The 18,089-nt window shown below is 36.0% G+C and overlaps 1 protein-coding gene across 1 annotated transcript; it reads left to right on the forward strand.

Annotated features, from left to right (window-relative positions):
• Positions 1-17,288: 17,288 nt before the first annotated feature.
• On the forward strand, positions 17,289-17,867 carry LOC141649402 (uncharacterized). Its single transcript, XM_074458094.1, has one exon. It carries the CDS (start codon positions 17,289-17,291, stop codon positions 17,865-17,867), a length of 579 nt encoding a protein of 192 aa, XP_074314195.1.
• The last annotated feature ends 222 nt before the right edge of the window (positions 17,868-18,089 follow it).

Raw genomic sequence — 18,089 nt, forward strand, 5'->3', positions numbered from 1 at the left:
TAAATGGAAAAGGTGATCCTAAAGGAATATGATCCTAAAGGGTAAAGGTGATCCTAAAAGAATATGGTCCTAAAGGGTAAAGGTGATCCTAAAGGAATATGATCCTAAAGGGTATAATTATATGAAATCTAGGGAGTTTGGGAACCTAAAGAGCTAGGTGTATGAACATGGGTATATGAACCTAAAAGGACGGTTGGTATGGGAACTTTAAGGCCTATGAACCTAAGAGGAATTGGGATCCTAGGGTTAAGTTTAGGAACTTACTGGGTTACTAGTTCTTGTTTTAAACGCGTGCGTCTAAGCTTTCTGAGGTATGGGAACTCCAAAAGGATTTATGGGTTTATGAACCTAAGGTCGTTGGTATGGGAGATTAAAGGTTTATGAACCTAAAGGAAGCCATTTTGGGATCTAAGAATCTAGGGGGAAGAATCCTAACTTTGGGTTTACGAACCTAAGGAAGAAGGCGCTAGTTTGGGAACTTATGGAGAACGACACCTTTGCCAAACTCTGTTCGGAAATAATAATATCGAGGGTAGCAGGACGTCGGTAGAAACTGCTGGGGAATCTGCTTGCATCGGTTTCAAGCGAACTATGGCAATAACTTGAGGTTGAATCTCCATGTCTCGAGAAGAACAATCAGCTGTCATGAACTCTCGCTGGGGGATAACTGAGGTTGAATCTCCATGTCTCGAGAAGAACAGTGAACTCTCGCTGGGGGATTATTGTGGTGGAATCTCCATATCTCGAGAAGAATAATCGGCTGTCATGAACTCTCGCTGGGGGATTGTTGAGGTGTGTCGAAACACCGTCAGATAAAATCCGCTCGTTGTTGCAAGCGAAGTCTTGATAAAGTACTGCTTCTGATACTTACCTGTATGGTTAGTATCCATACAAGAATGCAATCTAATATATGCACGTAAGCAATTATCACATGGACCTCGAATGAGGAAACACATAGGTTTTGCAAAAGTTGTCTCTTTTTAAAAGTCGTTTAAAACGTGTTCAAAGAAATTTGTCTTTTGTAATGCGCTATGCATACTCAATGGGCTTTAGACACAGGACTTGACATGACACAGATCTACTAGGACGCGATGCGAAATGTAGACCTAGGTTTGACTGACGCGACACTAACTTAGATTTGACGCGACACAGGGATGACTTTGACAGACTTTGTTTAAGTATGCGCAACCCCTAGCCAAGTGTGGGTGACAATGCATATCAATTCCAAAGGTATAAGAATTGCAAGAATGATGAAGGCATATAAAGGCAAGGCATGAGCCATGGATCATCTGTCTAATAGGACTTCTTTCACCACCGTTTGCTGTAAAAGAGACCCCTCTTGAGGCACGATGACTTCAAGAATCGATCTAAGATCTTTGTCATTGTCCGGACCGAGTACTAGCTAGACTTAGAGGAATAAAGGAAGGGTGGCATCTTGGAAGAGAAGCCCCCAGTATGAGAAGATGACTCTGGACTTTGGTAAAAAGGAGACTGGGCGACAATAAGGAGCCCCCAGTATAGAGGTGTTGGTTGTGGAAGGGATGTTAATTGAAGTTGGAAGGTTTGGGATGGTTGATAATTGAGGTGGTTGAAAGTTGATAATTGAGGCTGAAAGTAGGGATGGTTGTGTCCTTGAGGACTGCCTACGTATTCACGTGAAGTGAAATCAAACCAGATCGTATTTCTGAGGTTTGGTTAATTTTGTTTGGGTGTTGTGGTTATATCCTTCTTGTGTAAGAAAAGACTGCCTACGTATCCACCTGAAAAGGTGAAATCAAACCATGCTCGTAGTTCAAGTGTGTGCCTAAGCTATGTTATTAGGGCCTTAAAGTGTATGGGTCACGAGGGTATATTCCTTTGGTGACTCGAAGAACTGATTTGAGATAACTCCCTTTGATCATGATCAAAGAGGTATAATTAATTTTGTAAAAATTTCCTTGTCGTGTGAGCACACCTAAAAGTGGACCCTAAAGATGATATGGGTATGTCCCGTTCTGGGTAGCAAAGTATTTGAAGACTCCGTGTTTGGGTCAAGGTGAAACTGGATTGGATATTTGGAATGTGGAGCTTGGACATAAGAGGCTTTGATGAACAAATCTCTGGAGCTTGATTTTGTGGAGTTAAGGCTCGATGGGATTATGGCTTGTAATGTGGCTTGGAAATGGAGTCTCTTGGCTTGATGTAGCCTGAGCACATAAAGGTAGGTTAAAATAATATGGGTTCAAATTTCCATGTCTTGGCCCTAAAGGATGGGTATACTTGACAAGCTTTAGAGGATTCTCAAAATTCCTAACTATCTCCCTGTAACGGTCTCGAGAAGGACTTAGGGTGTGTGATGTGTGAAAGGCTTAGTGAGGGTGCTAGCTAACCATCTTTATTGATGTCTTGATTCTACATAGACTTCAGCAGTATTCCGTTCAATATTGTTCTTGATTCAGACTCAGATTCTTGGTCTAGAATATATCTCGGCTCATTGCTCAAATTCTGGATTTAAGTTTTTGAGGATGACTTTAACTTTGGATATTGACTTGCTTGATTGAGCCTCTTCTTTTGACTCTTTTGTGTTGGATTATGGGCATAATTGTGGCCTTGGATATTGACCTCAGTTTCTCTTGATTGAGCCTTTTGTCCTTGATCATGGCTCGTGTCGTCTTGGATTTGCTTGTTACCACGAATTTGGGTCAAACTAGCACCTTTGGTGGGAAACGGGTTGGTTTTTAGTAAACAGGTTGTTTATTGTGGGGAATGGGCTTGCCTTCCGTCATGGATCGTTAACAGGGGAGACGGTCTGGATTCGTCCTAGAGTCTCTTGAGATATGCTCGTCATAGACTGGGTATATTGAGGTTTCTATCGCCAGACATGGAATAGGTAAGAAAAGAACACGGAGTTTCAGGTCCTCTACAACATAGAATGGAACATCATATAAGTGTACTCACATTGACTGACATGTTATTGTTGTTTGTTTTTAAAAAAAGTCTCAAATCAATTCTTGTTGTCACGGGAAATGGTAGAAGGAGATAGGATAGAATATATGAATTGAAGAGTGTACTTTTATTGAAATAAATAATAAATGTTTTTACCATAGACTCGAGAAGACACATGACTCGTGGGACAGCCCCCAGGTTGTCACTAGAAATGGAAATGGAGAAAGATACTAGAACAATTATGGGAAAGAAAGCCTAAGACTCGGACTCGGACTTTGACTCGATTTCGGATCCAGACTCGTAATCATCGGCCCATGCTTGAACATTTTTTCTTCCAGCAACTGGCTTCGGCATCTGACTTTGAGCATTCACCCATTTGATCACCCCGTCCTTATCATTGGGAACACTGGAAGGATAACAGTCAAGAAGAGTTTCCTGATAAGTGGTGTATCCATGAGGATTGCCTAACCTGTCGTGTGAGTTAAAGGTTGAGAGAGACAATTTCCTGCTTTCAATCATATCTTGGATCACATGCTTGAGCTTATAGCACATCTCAGTATCGTGTCCTTTGCCCCTGTGATACTAGCAATAGACGTTCTCATCCCAGAATTTAGCCTTCTTTTCTGGATCAAGTATAGGACCGATAGGTTTCAACATTCGTCGTTCTATGAGTTTATGAAGGGCATCGATGTATGTAATACCAATGTTGGTAAATTTCCTAGAGGGTGTATCCTTCTTCTCGGAAGCCTTTGTGAATGACCTTGAAGAGTTGTTAGGTTTCTTTGATGAAGGCTCCATGAGATTGCCTTTGTTGATTCTGATTCTTGGATGAGAAGAACCATGAATAGATCGCTCACTTATTGTTTTCTCCTTAGGAATGTCAGGTTGAGGGTTTGTCTGGACACTTTTCATTTTGAGAGGTTGGGCATCAAGCTTCTTACCCATTTCAGCAAACTGGTTCTCCATGTTGGAAAGTTGAGAGTTTAGACTATCAATAGCTCCCTCTATTTTGGAAAATTTGTTGTTGAAGGCAATGGAAAGCATGAGCATTTCACTTTGGATATCGTCATCTTCGAGGACATTGATATTTTCGTCGTTACGAGAATCGAGGAGATGAAAACAGTCTAGGAATGATTCTTCATGGTCATGTTTAATGATATTAGACCCAAGAGGGTCGATTTTCTTGGATTTCCCGACAGTAAGTGGCTTAGGAAGCATGCCCTCTTCGATCATATCTTGGATGGTGTGTTTCAAGAGAAAACACTCTTCAATATCATGGCCTCTACCTTGGTGATATAAGCAGTATTTGTTGCCCTTCCAGAGGTTCACCTGTTTCTCTAAAGGTGGATCCGGAATCGGTCCTATTGGATGTAGCTTGCCTTGGGCAGAGAGTCTCTTCAAAGCATCGGCATAAGACATGCCTAAATCGGTAAGTACCCTTTGATGCCTCCCAGGTTTCCTTTCAGCTGTTTTCGGCTTTCTAGGACGATGGTTATTGCAAGAGGTAAGCTTTGGACGACCTAGACTAGAGGTTTCTCTAGGTGGTGTGTTCTTTTTCACCATTCCATTCTCGAGGGTGAGGACGCGAATTATCAAATTTTCCACTGTAGCTTGAACTCCTAGGACCATGGCATAAACGTCTTGGAGAGACACGGTGATTGTGGCTTGATCAGCTTCGTGACTTTTTGCCGATCGAGAACTGGATTCCTACTCGACAGAAATGACGCGCATTACAACTCGATTCGACATGGGATCACGCATACTAAGGCAACAAACAAAGGAAGGGACAAGATGACAAATCTAGACTTGACTTGTGAATTAGTGAAACGTCGTGAGTGACTTCTCGTGTTTGAATTCACGGTGCTTGACTTTTAATTTTAGACTCGAGTGTTAACTTTGACGGAGTGACCTTCATATGATTGACTTTATTGACGGAATTGATGACACGTGTTAATTCTAATTTGTGTGTTTAAGACAGACTTGACTCGAGGTTCGGGTATGTGTGTCCCGAACGTGTCATTAGGAGAATTCAAGAAACGGATTTTGGAGTGAATCGATGTGTTAGCCTCGAGTGTGTGAGTCGAGATGTGGAAATGTTTAGATCCTAATTAAGGTGGGGTATGGAGTCCAAAATGACGGCGTGACGCCTCTTGACTTGAATTTTGAAAAGACCCAAAATGTAAAGGAAGACGAGTTTATGACTCGACAGAGTTCCGACTAGGACATAGTCGGTTTGAACTTTGACTCTAACTTAGCCCAATTGAATTTACACATTTACATTTACATGGTTTGAAAATATTTTGGTTTAAAATGCTTTTTGGTCTTTTTTTTGGACTTTTTTTTTTTACGTTTTTTTTGTTGTTCTTGTATTTGGTTTTGAAATGGGTTTTAGGCCCGAAGTTTGACTCGACATATGGACAGAGTTTCGGCTTATTTTGCACTATTTTGAAAATATTTATATTTTGAAAAGGATTTTATTTTACAAAATGGTTTTGTTTACAAAATGGTGATCACATATGATACAAACATATATACAGGCATTATAACGGGATGCTGAGTGCATTTAAAAGGGTTTTGGTTTAAAGGGTGGGTTGCCATACCGAACAATCAAACTCGGGGTCTGTGGAGAGGCTCGTACCAAACAAGAGTAAAGTCGATTCCTAGTCCATTTCCTCAAGTAGTGAAAGTCCTTAATACAAACAAGAGTAAGTACCATGGTATGGATGACGTCAATCGCTATCCATCCTTAGGCCCAAATAAGAATTAGGACCGTTTAGACGGGACGATTGGTCGAATGGGTTGGGTTGGGCCTAGGAAGGCCGAATGAAACGATCTAGGAAGACCGAGTTATGAAAACCGACAATTGTCTTGTACAAACTATTCCCTAACCTTGTTCAAGTTTCACCCTTTTGTCTACACGTAAGTGTATTATCCTCAGCGAAGTCGCCAAACTGTGGACATGTGCCACGGAGGCGCTTGGGAACAAGCGTTTGCATTTCTGGAGTCGCCACCAATTTATTGTGGAAAATTGGAAACCGTTCAAATACCTCGTGCCATGTCAAGACACAAAGTAGTGACATGAACACCAAGAACTCATTACCCTTAGCATTCTATGTCTAGAATGACTCTCGTGGATGCCAATGAACACGAATGTTCACAGAGATCTGGAGTAAGGGGTGAGGGTACGTATTAGGAAACTCGTTTGATCGAACACCTAATTCCGCCCGCCTCGATAGCGGCCTCTACTAATGATTAGGGAAGTTGTTTATACTCGATATGTTGTCGATTTATATGCATGCAATGCAACATCCATTAGATTAATCCTAGCATGTGAGAATTAACTAAGTCGGTGAACAAGTAATTAGCACACAAATTGGGGTCGAAGTGAATGTTAGATTAATTACATGTGAATGCCAAGTAAATAAATCATATATAATAAATACGAATACGAAATAAAGAAATAAAGAAATAAATTACAATTGATAAACTTGAATTTACGTCATAAACATGCCCAAAAGAGTTTTAGAAATAAAATAAAAGAATAAATGAAAATTAGAAAATTGGAAAAAAAATAAGGAAATTGGAAATTGATTTAAATAAGGAAAATTGGAAAATAAGGAAATTTGAAGAAAAGGAAAATTTGAAAAATAAGGAAAATTTGGAAAATTGGAAAATAAGGAAAATATGGAAAATATGAAAATTTGGAAAATATGGAAAATATGGAAATTGAAAGAAAATAGGAAATTTGGAAAATAAGGAAAATTTGGAAATTTGGAAAATATGTCGAATTATGGAAAGTAAGGAAAATATGGAAATTTTGAAAATAAGAATAATGGTTAATTAAAATCCTAATTAGAAACCCTACGTCAAAACGAGAAGAGTTCAGAGGCAGAAACCACCTCAGAACAGGCGCAGCATCTGCTGCGTCCTCTGGAAGAGGCGCAGCACTTCCTGCGTCAGTTCTTGAGTTGGGTTCTGACTGTGAAGGTCAGACTCGCGGTTTGTTAATGTTCGTTGGTTAATTTACATTGATTTATTGATTGGTAACTCGAGTAGAAGTGATTAATTGATTTACATGCATCTGGGATCGTCATGAAGTGAAAGAAAAAAATTTAAAACGAATTATTATAAGTTAGATATTATTTACGATGTTGGAATTGATTTATTTACAAACTTGAAGTTAATGGTGGAAACAAAGGATTACGAATTGATGAAGAAAACAGATTTAAAACATGTATCAAAGACGAAATAAAGGGACTTGATATGAACGAATCGAGTCTCTAAAATCCGAGTTTGAATTTGTGACGAAAACCAACATATATTAATTATAAGGGATTTAAGTCGAAAATTATTGAAATGGATTCATAAAAAACTAATTTGAAAATTATTAGGTGAAATAAGGGAAAGAACGAAGAAAGAAAAATAAAAGACGAAAGGAACAAAAACCCGAGGAAGAAGAAGCAGTGCATCAACTGAAAGCAGCCCCTGGAAGAGGCGCAGCAGATAATGCGCCCTTTCCAGAAGGCGCATCAGTTGATGCGATTCTTCCCCATGTCAGATCTGTGTTACTTCCGTTAAAAAGGGTTTTAAAAGACGGTTTCGAGCATGCTTATGACATAAATTCTTGCATTAATTATAATACAGAAAATAAATACATTAAATAAAATACATTAAATAAAATTGTGATTTTACACCCTCAGACTTACATGTTAGCGTCGCGAGATTTAACTAAATCGGTTTTTAGTGGTAACTCGACTCGATCTATAATGCAAATATGAAAGTGCCCCTGAAAAAGGATTTAAAAGCAAATTGAATTGATTAATGATTATGGTGTGGTGGAGTTGATCAAATTGGTCGGTCATGCAAAACGAGGATGGTACTCGGAAGGATCCGAGCTTACGTGGTCGAAAGTTCAAGCACGTAGGCGCCAAAAAAGCAAGAGCGTGGTCTTAGAATGCAAAGGGAGAAGAGAAGGGCGGACACTCACGTGAGAAATATGAGGAACGAAGGTCTCTATTTATACTAATCACGAAAGGAATTAGGAAAGGAGAGAAAGATCCGGAAACAACCGACTTAGGTTAAACACGGAAACTTGGACCAAAAAAAACCTTGAGGAAAAGGCGCAGCAGGTGTTGCGTCCCTTGGAAGAGGCGCGGCACTTGCTGCGTCCTTTCCTCAGCGGGTTCCTCCTGCGCAAGAAAGCGCGTTTGACAGCCTGTCGTATTTTAGGCATAACTTTCTCTACAAGGTTCGGAATAAGGTGATTTTGGTGGCGTAGGAAAGCTAGGAAGGAGATCTAGAACTTTCTGTGAAATAGACCTGACCCATAAAAGTCGTTATCACCTCGTAAAACGGGCCTAAAGGTCGGGTTATCATTTTAGCTAAATGAAATGCACATTTTGTAATGTAAACTTTTAGTTTAGCCTAATGAAGTGACATGAGACTCAAAATGAGATATAATCATGACATTTTATGACATCCTAACCTTAGGTAGACAAGCACATTGCTTTGACTCGGGATTTGACGGTTTTAGGAAATGAAGACGGTTTTTGACCCACACTCCAAATATACTCTAATTACTGTCAAAACGACCGTAATGACACCTAGATGACAATCATGAGGTAGACACAAGTATTTGAGCTATCACTTGACGATAAACTTACGAATTGTCATAATTCGTTTCATGTACCAAACATGCGGCCCAATCATCACCGGGTGGCTTGCGGGAGGTGCAGAAATGAGGTATCTACAAGTTTTAGCAACACTTTGCTCTTTCCCTAACCTTACTATATAATATTTCCCATTCTTGTGTATAATCTTTTATTATAAGAACTTCTTTGAGTACGTGTCAAGATCCAATCTGGACATAGGCTCTCTTGCCTTTGAATAACTCCCACTGTCCTCACAGTGTGTAGGGATAGGACCTTCGGTTATTGGAACGAACTACCATAGTTCCTCCAATTCATAAAACCGAATCCTAATATGATCCCTTCCTTCTTGCATATCTCATTATTGCAAGTGTACTAAATTTTCGTTGTATATATCTCATTGTTCAACTGCCTAGGACGTTTCTAGCAGATTTCCTCCTTAAATAATATAGCCAAGATGGTTCTATAACCATCCTTGTGTGATTAGAATATGGTTATCGTGTAACTCCTTGCATATAAATCCATATCATTACTAATCACTTAGCTTCATATCTTTAGTACTTCTTGAGTACTAACCAATGAACTATATGGCTATATAGACACTTCTCTCAAGGATTCGATTTGTAACTTCTCGTCATACTCTAAGTATACGAAGTTTAAGAATGGTGATACATCTTAGCACAATGAATTAATCCCGCAGCGGAAGCATGTGGATTCAATTTCTACATGTTCCAACACCTTTGAACTTGTCTAGACTCTTATCAATATAAGAATATTCATTTAACGCTAATATCCTCTTAGAACTATCTTTGTAGGTCTGGATACCTTAGAGATGTATTATTCTTCTCCTAAGTCTTCCATCATTCACAATGATCAATATGTCCCTTACATATAAGACTACTAACACCATATTAATCCCACTAAACTCCATGTATAAACTACTCAACAATTCGAGAAAAGTTTATCACATGATCAAAACATACAATTCAACTCCTTAACTTCTACTTAAGATTTTTTCTTAATTTCTCATCCTACCTTAGGATAGTTGTGATTTTCAAAAACTCATGCAAGATGATTTTTAAAACCATCTGTCAAATTATATCCAAATTCAATGAGGCATTGTTGTTGTGTGCAAAACCATTTGCCACTAATCAACCAAGCTAAATAATCATCTTCATGTTTATGCTTACTTCGGACTCTTGTCGAGTTGAGACCAGATAAAGCGTCTTAATAAGTTGCAGGTTTGTTACTTTTAAAAATAACATGACTCCTGTCCACTTAGGTTTCGAATCAATATTTACTGATTTTGACCAAGAAAGACCACTTTCCTTATGTCTTATCTTCAGTTTGTGGCTCTTGAACATTTTAATCATGTTTTATTTTAGTGGAAAATTTAAATGCCGGACAAATTTTATAAAAGAAACTACCTCCAACTACAATGCAAAGATTCAATCATATCGTAATGAAAGTGAACTTTTGATACCATATCACACTCTTTTTGGTGCAGATAAAAGTCATCACTTTATTATTCCCCATTTTAACAAAGTACTAATACTTTGGTTTTACAATCTGTAGGTTTTGATACTTTTTAAACATTCATTGAACTTATTCAAAGAATTTCTCTTATCACCTCATTAAGTGGATATCAAGTATCTACCTAATTCGTTGGTAAAAGAGATGAAGAAGTAATTACCTTCTCTGATTGAAATTGTATTCGACCATACACTTCAAAGTGTAAATAGGGCGAATATATTGCTCTATTCATTATCCTTTTCTAGAAAAAGTCATTAACTTGCTTTGCATACAAGATTCGCACATACCAAAAGATTCCCAATCAAATGGTTTGGGAGACTAGTCAAAACTAGTTTCTAAATGTGATTTTCAATCGAGAATTGAGAGATGATTGGGGTCACCAACTTGAGTCTTGTATATATGACATTTTATTTCTAGTTTGGATATAATTACCTTGATTTGTATTGTCTTACCACAAACTTAATCGTGGTATGTTAGGGTACAACGCTTGTTTTAGTTGCATAATAGAGAAACCCTTTGTGTTTTATACAAAAACTTGAATTATATTCTTATTTAGAGTTAGTGTACATCATAACAATTATTGAGGTACATTTCTAAATACAAAACTAAAATGAGTACACTACAATATTCATATGTTCATGGATGAAATGGCAACTATCCTAGTTCCATTCATGCAAATTTCTGAACTTATTCTTGCTAGTCATCACATGATAATGCCAAATATGATGAAATCCATAAAATTTGTATCAAATACTCATGATGTGGTAATTGGCAATAATGCAATGTCAATGTCATAGATATTCAAGAAATTGTTGGAGTCACACGACCAACTTCCTTGATCTTTACTTATTTGGGGTTTGTCTCTATTTTAGTGTCTAACACTTTCTCTTTCGAGCCTAGTTCTATCCTTAACAATTAAGATAGGTACTTACTTTTTATTGCTCCCACTGACTTCAAGAATTTCTACTTGATAAAGACTCATCTTCATTTAAATTCCTTGTCAATCCTTCACAAGGGTTAACTCTATTATGGTATTTGGTTAATCAAAATTTCTAACAAATTAATTTACCAATTTAACATTGTCATGTTCTTAACAATTTAAGTGCTTGATGACAAATGTTTAGGTTGAGCAATAAGACTTTTGAACCATGGATGCATAGAAGAATTATCAAAATATATTTTGACTAATTACTACTTCTATTTATGCTTCTTCACAAGAAATCATACATAGGCATGTTAGGAATTTAAGATGCTAATCTTATAAGACATAGGACAGCTCCTATGGAGTTCTATGGAATAGAACGATTCCTATGGAACTAGTCCATGCAGTTCATTTAAGGATTTAGAAAGAGATTCTATTTGTCGTTAGTAAATAGTGGTTTAGCGGAGACTCGTGTTACAATCGAATTGATATCGTATATTAATAGGAGAAATAATAAAGAACAACATAAAACAACAAAATAGTGGGAAAAGAAACATTCATCGTTATATTTAAAACATTTTAGAATGTTTTAGCATTTATATAATGACTTCCACCCAATTATATAAATGATTCCGAAATCCAAATCCATACTAACTCGATTGTGAGCCAACGGGCCCCACTACAACTTTATTAATATGACTTGGTGGGTTAACTCTTTAACCGATTCTACACTTAGAATTCTCGGTCGATGAAATTACATTAAGTTCATCTTTAGCCTAGACCTATTGCGGCTACAGTCGCTAATACTTTCCGTTGAGTTCAACCAAATTTCGAAGTGTAATAACTATTTATTACCCTACTTACCCAACGTCAATAGAAGGCACCCCGAAAAATCGTATTGTACCCTTATGAAATTGAGATTCATGGGTTCCTACTATTTGGTAAGGCTAAGTCTCAATTTTTAATAACGTGAGAGGTCGAGTCAATTTATTATCTATCAAATTTAAGTGAACTAAATTTTCGAACTAACGATAATTATAATTGACACGGTCGAATACACGATATGATATGCATATGTTGTTTATGGCGATTTGGCAATACATGCAACATATAATGAAAAATGCATAAGCAATAAATAAATTTCCTAGTATGACCTTCCTAAAATAGAAAATCTAATATTCTATTTACAAATTTGGAAACCAACTCCATTGGTCCCTTGAACATCAAGTGGCACGCTTCCCAAGGACTCCGTCTTGATCGGAACGCCTTTCCGATTGGGCACCGTCTTGAAGGAACTCCGGAATTACAAATAATAATAAAATTACATAGCATTTCTATTATACATTTATAAAAATGAATCTAGTAAAAATAAAAGTAATACGAGATCATATTAAAATTACAACCGAATCGGTATTCCTTTACATTGCGGGTAATATCGATTAAAACTAAGGCCATACTAAGATAAAATTACATAATTCAAAATTACATAAATACAATATGACATTCATAAATAAAATATGCAGCATAAATATATGTGTCTAACATGCCAAATTAATGTGCCAAATTGCCCTACTTAAATCTGATATCTTATATAATCCAGTTTTATGGAAATACGTGATAATAACTTATTAAAATCACAAATTAATACTTAAATCAAATTTAAGCCCAAGTTAATTATCCTAACCTTCTTAGGAGTCAAAAATTAGTCTTCACTAAACATTTGACAATAATTCAACTTGGTTTTGTATTATTGCTTATTTAAACTTCTTTTAGTCATAATTATTATGAAATAATTCCCAATAAATCATAAAAATTTGAAAAAATTCAAAATCACATTTTTGTAAATACTGGAATATTATCAAGATTCCAAAAACTCAATAAAACTTACCCACAAAATATTTATAATTTACTTTATTAAAAAAAAATCGTATAAATCATAAGTTTTACCATTTAATTCTAAATTAAACATAAAAATTATGAAAAAATAAAAAACAAAATTTTGAACATTCTTAAATAATTTCCAAAACCTGGAAATGGCAAAATTTCAACCAAAATTTTCGAATTAATTTTTATAAAGTTGCCCTTTTATCGATTTTATCACATAAAAATCAATAAGGATAACAAATCAATCAAAATTAATCATGCAACTTTAGATCTGGTGTCCATATCATAATTTAGCTATTTTTGCTAAAATTAGTCACTATTTATATCATTTTAACCATTAAAATTATAAATCATGCATAATAAATCACATTTATCACAAATTTTACATACAATCTGTAAAATATGCATGTGACATCATATTAAAATTTCATGGCTTGTTTCGAAGTTTAACTATTTTTATTCATTTAACCTCCATTTATGGGATTTTTATCACATAAAAATCATAAATCATGCAATATTAATCACATTAATACGAAATTTTACATACAATAAGTAAAATATGCATGTGAGGTCATACTAAAATTTTGATGGTCAGTTTTGAAGTTCAACTAATTTTAGTAAATAAAAGTTCATTTTACTCATTAAAATGTAATTATTTCACTAAAAATCATTAAAATAACCAATAATCATCCATAAATCATCAATATGACCTAAAAATATTTTGCTACCAGAATATATTACATGCAAAAAATTTCGTGGCTTTATCCTTATAAATCACAAATTTTAGTTTTTATTTTGTTATCAAATAACTCATAAAAAACCATAAAATGATATGCAAGCAACACCAAAGCTCTGATACCAATTGTTAGGTTTATATACCCCTATTAGACTCTTCTAATGGTGATCTAAATAACTTCTTGATTTAGAACTAGTGGATCTAGTTGCAGACAAGATATATTAAATCAAAATAAGGAGAAAAACGATTTTTCTTACATTTTATATGGACCGAAATTTAGGGCACTAGATTTGGACTCCTTCCAAATCTAGATCTTGAGCTTAATAATATTAGGATTGATCCTCCAAGATCACCAAGTCTTCAAAGTAGAAGACCTCCTCTTAGTTGCACCCAAGAACTTACCCAAATCTCTAATAAATGTTAACTAGATATCTTATTAGAGTACCCTTGACTTAATATTTTAATATTACTAACCTCTTAGTAATTTTAATTGAGTTTTTGAGAGATAAGTTCATTATTTTTCCATAAAAAATGAAGTAGTAAAAATGAACAATAATTATGGGGTGTCATAGGGGAGGCCGAAATGGAGGGAGTAAATAGAGGGAGTTGTGGGTTGTGTTATGTGCCCAATAGAATTAGGCATAGATTAGACAAAAAGTGCAATGGGAAGAGTACCCAATAGAATGCATGCATTAGTAAGAATTGTGTCTAACAACACACAATCACACTATCATTTACACGGTCCAAATGACCCATTTACGGGTCCATTTTTGTTCTTATATTTGTCGCATAAATACGTGTAATTTCTATTTAAATATCGTTTTATGTTTAAATGCTTCCCGATAAATTTCATCTAAAACACTCCGTAAATATATGTGTACAGCTACACATATATTTTACGTACCAATACTAATTACATTAGTTAATTAGTACTAATTTAACAATTAAACGTTTAATCATTAATTTCCGTCTCAATTAATTTATTATTCAATTATCACATAATTAAATAATAACTATCGCGCCTCGAGTTCACAACTCGATATCTCTCTAAACTAAATTAATCGACTGTTAATTTATCAAGGAACTAATTAAATTGTATCTCATATAATTAATTAGCTTTCGTTTTTGGGTTCGTTTCTTTAGGTGTGACCTCAAGGAATCAACTGATCACCACCGTTAAACGACAGTAACGTCAAACTCTAGTCAGCCAATCGTTACAGATAAATGTTGATCAGTTGACAATATATTGAATCATCCCTTTTGTATTCTTGTTATGAGATTTAATATGTGATCACACTATTGTTGAGGACACATACTCCAACAGCTCGTGGTTTTTTCCCTTATTCCTAGGGTTTTTCCACGTATAAATCTTTATGTCTCACTTTATTATTCATTCTTTAAGTTATCAGTCCTACTAGTCAGTCTTAATTATTTGAGTTAGATTGCCCTGTAGTTAAATCTCTGACAGGACTTTATCCCTATGTGAATGATGGACAAGAGTTGGTCGTCACACATCCAATCAAACACATTTATAATACTCAACAAACAACTAGTTAGTGGTAAGTCGAGGTCGATCCATGGGACGGTGTGCTTTGGGTTCTAAGTTTATCTATCTCAATTTATTCTAGTATCACAATTGATGGGGTTTGTAGTTGTGTTCTAAACAAATGAAAGTAATAAAGTAAAGACAACAATAAACTAAGAGATGTAAACAATTGGCTAAACGTACTAGGATATCATGAGGTCATAGGGGATTCATGGTGTTGATCATACAAACATGTTTACAATGTTGCAAGCAATTAATATTGTGGAGGAACCGAGTTGGTTTATGTCTTACGGTTCATAGGAAGAGGTGGGTCCCGAAGCCGAATCGATTAGATTGTACAACACCTACAATTCGACTTACTTTCCTCCTATTCAACTTCTATGCATGGTCTAACAAGACTTGAGTTGGTTTATATCTTACAAGTCTCATTGAAAAGATAAGAGATGGGTAAAAAATGCAAGGATTCATAGGCTTAGCATTACATCAAACATAACATGTGCATAGGTTGACATCACAACAAGCAAGCAAACTAATTATGAAAACATATTAAATTAAGCATGATTAATCCCATGTTGGTTTCCCCTAATTACCCATTAATCCTAGCTAAGAGACTACTCACTCATTATCAAGTTTAACATGCTAACAAGGTTGTCAATCATATTAACAAGGCAAAACATGATGAACAAGTAAGAAAGATTAACAATAATTAAAACAAGGATATAGAGAATTATACCTATGGAGATTCCGAAATAATAATGCAAAGAAAAATAGAAGTACTTGATGATTGATGGAAGGTTGTCAATCTCCCAATAAACCCAAATGATCTTCTAATTATCCAATAGTAAACTTGAATTACTCAATAATAAACTTGAACAATAATTAAGGAAAGATTAATGTGCTTTGTAACAGACTGTCTATGATATTGCCTGACCTGGTACATGAGAATCAGGGTGCATTTATTAAGGGAAGGTCTATTATTGAAAACATCCTGATTTGCCAAGACATTGTGAAGTTATATAATAGGTCTGCTGTGTCTCCTAGATGCCTCTTCAAAATAGATCTTCAAAAAGCATATGACACAGTAGAATGGGATTTTGTGGAAGATTTGCTCAAGGGTCTGAAATTTCCTCCCATCTTTTGCCAGCAAGTTATGACATGCATCAGAACTACCTCTTTCACTTTATCCCTAAATGGCAGCAATTTTGGTTACTTCAAGGGTCAAAGAGGATTGAGGCAAGGGGACCCCATATCTCCCCTGATCTTCACTCTTTGTATGGATTATCTCACAAGAACAATCAAATATGCTACCACTAAATGGCCATTTCAATATCACCCTCTTTGCAAAGAACTGAAACTCACTCACCGATGTTTTGCAGATGATCTCCTTCTATTTTGCAAAGGAAATGTCCATTCGTGATGTTTGTTACTCAGAGCATTCTCAACTTTTTCAAAGACTTCAGGTTTATCCATGAACTGTTCAAAATCTGAGGTTTATTTTAATGGGATGACAGCTGAACTAAAGGATGATATTAAGCAAGTGACTGGTTTTACAGAGGGACAGATGCCTTTCAGGTATCTGGGTGTACCAATTCAACCTACCAAGCTCACTAAGAAGGAATGTAACATTATTGCAGAGAAGATGGTTAATAGAATAAGAAGTTTGGGTGCTAAGAAACTATCCTACGCTGGAAGGCTCACTTTGATCAACTCTGTCCTCAATACTCTATACTCCTACTGGGCTAATATTTTTATTCTTCCTAAAAGTATCATCAGAAGAATAGAAGCAATATGCAGAAATTACCTTTGGGATGGGAATACTGAGTATCATAAGGTACCTCTGGTAGGATGGGACACAGTCACCTTGCCCAAAAATGAAGGTGGACTTGGCATCAAGAAAGCTGAACTGTGGAACATTGTTGTTGTTGCTAAGCTGGTGGACTGGATTTACAGTAAGGCTGACAGGTTGTGGATACGTTGGATCAATCAGATATACATAAAGCAAAGTGAATGGCATTCTTACAGTCCCCCCCGCAGATCGCTTGGACATGGAAGAGCATCTGCAAGATTAAGGAACGATGAAGAGTGCCTATCTTGATGGACATTGGCAACTTTGATGTGAAGGGATATCTTGTTAGAAATGGTTATAATTGGTTGAGAGTGCATCAAAATAAACCTTGGTGGTATGACACAATCTGGAGTAACTGGAATGTCCCTAAACATTCTTTTATCTCTTGGATCACCATGCACAATGGGATGAATACCAGGGAAAAATTACACAGGTTTGGTTGCTGCAGTACAGATACATGCTGTATTTGTGAGAATGCAAAGGAAACTATATCACACCTCTTCTTTGAATGTGAATACAGTTCAACTGTGGTATCTCTCATTCAAGATTGGTGTGGGGCTCGCATTTCGATGTCTAGTACCATGGCTGGAGGCTATGGCAATGCTGGTGGCAAACTGTTACAACGGGTATATGCTCTTGGTCTCTCCGCTGTATTTATCATGTCCTGGGAGCAGCGGAACTCGGCTAGGATTAATGGTGTATTCTTGCTCCATCGTGGTGGTTCGAGAATTAAAGAAGTTATAAGGCAAAGAATTAAGTTCAAATGTTCAGCCAATTTGAATAGACGGGATGAAGTTTGGTTAGAAAAGTTGGGAATTAGATTGTAAGTTTGAGCCTCATGGGGTTCGAACTAGGATACATATAGGGCTCTTTGCTTTGTATGTTATAAGGCCTTGTAATTGGTTCATTTTTTCATATATATATATATACACATCTCACATTTTACCAAAACAAAAAGGAAAGATTAATGTGTAATTTTGTGAAAAGATTAAAGAATAATCTATTCTAATCTACTCCTAATCTAATCTAAGAAAAGTTGATTTAATCTA

This window comes from Silene latifolia, chromosome 3 (genome assembly GCF_048544455.1).
Source record: "Silene latifolia isolate original U9 population chromosome 3, ASM4854445v1, whole genome shotgun sequence".
NCBI classification, from domain to species: Eukaryota; Viridiplantae; Streptophyta; class Magnoliopsida; order Caryophyllales; family Caryophyllaceae; genus Silene; species Silene latifolia.

What these genes read in the sequence shown, in the direction of transcription:
- LOC141649402 (XM_074458094.1), top strand. Translation starts at nt 17,289, where the DNA reads ATGGACATTGGCAACTTTGATGTGAAGGGATATCTTGTTAGAAATGGT.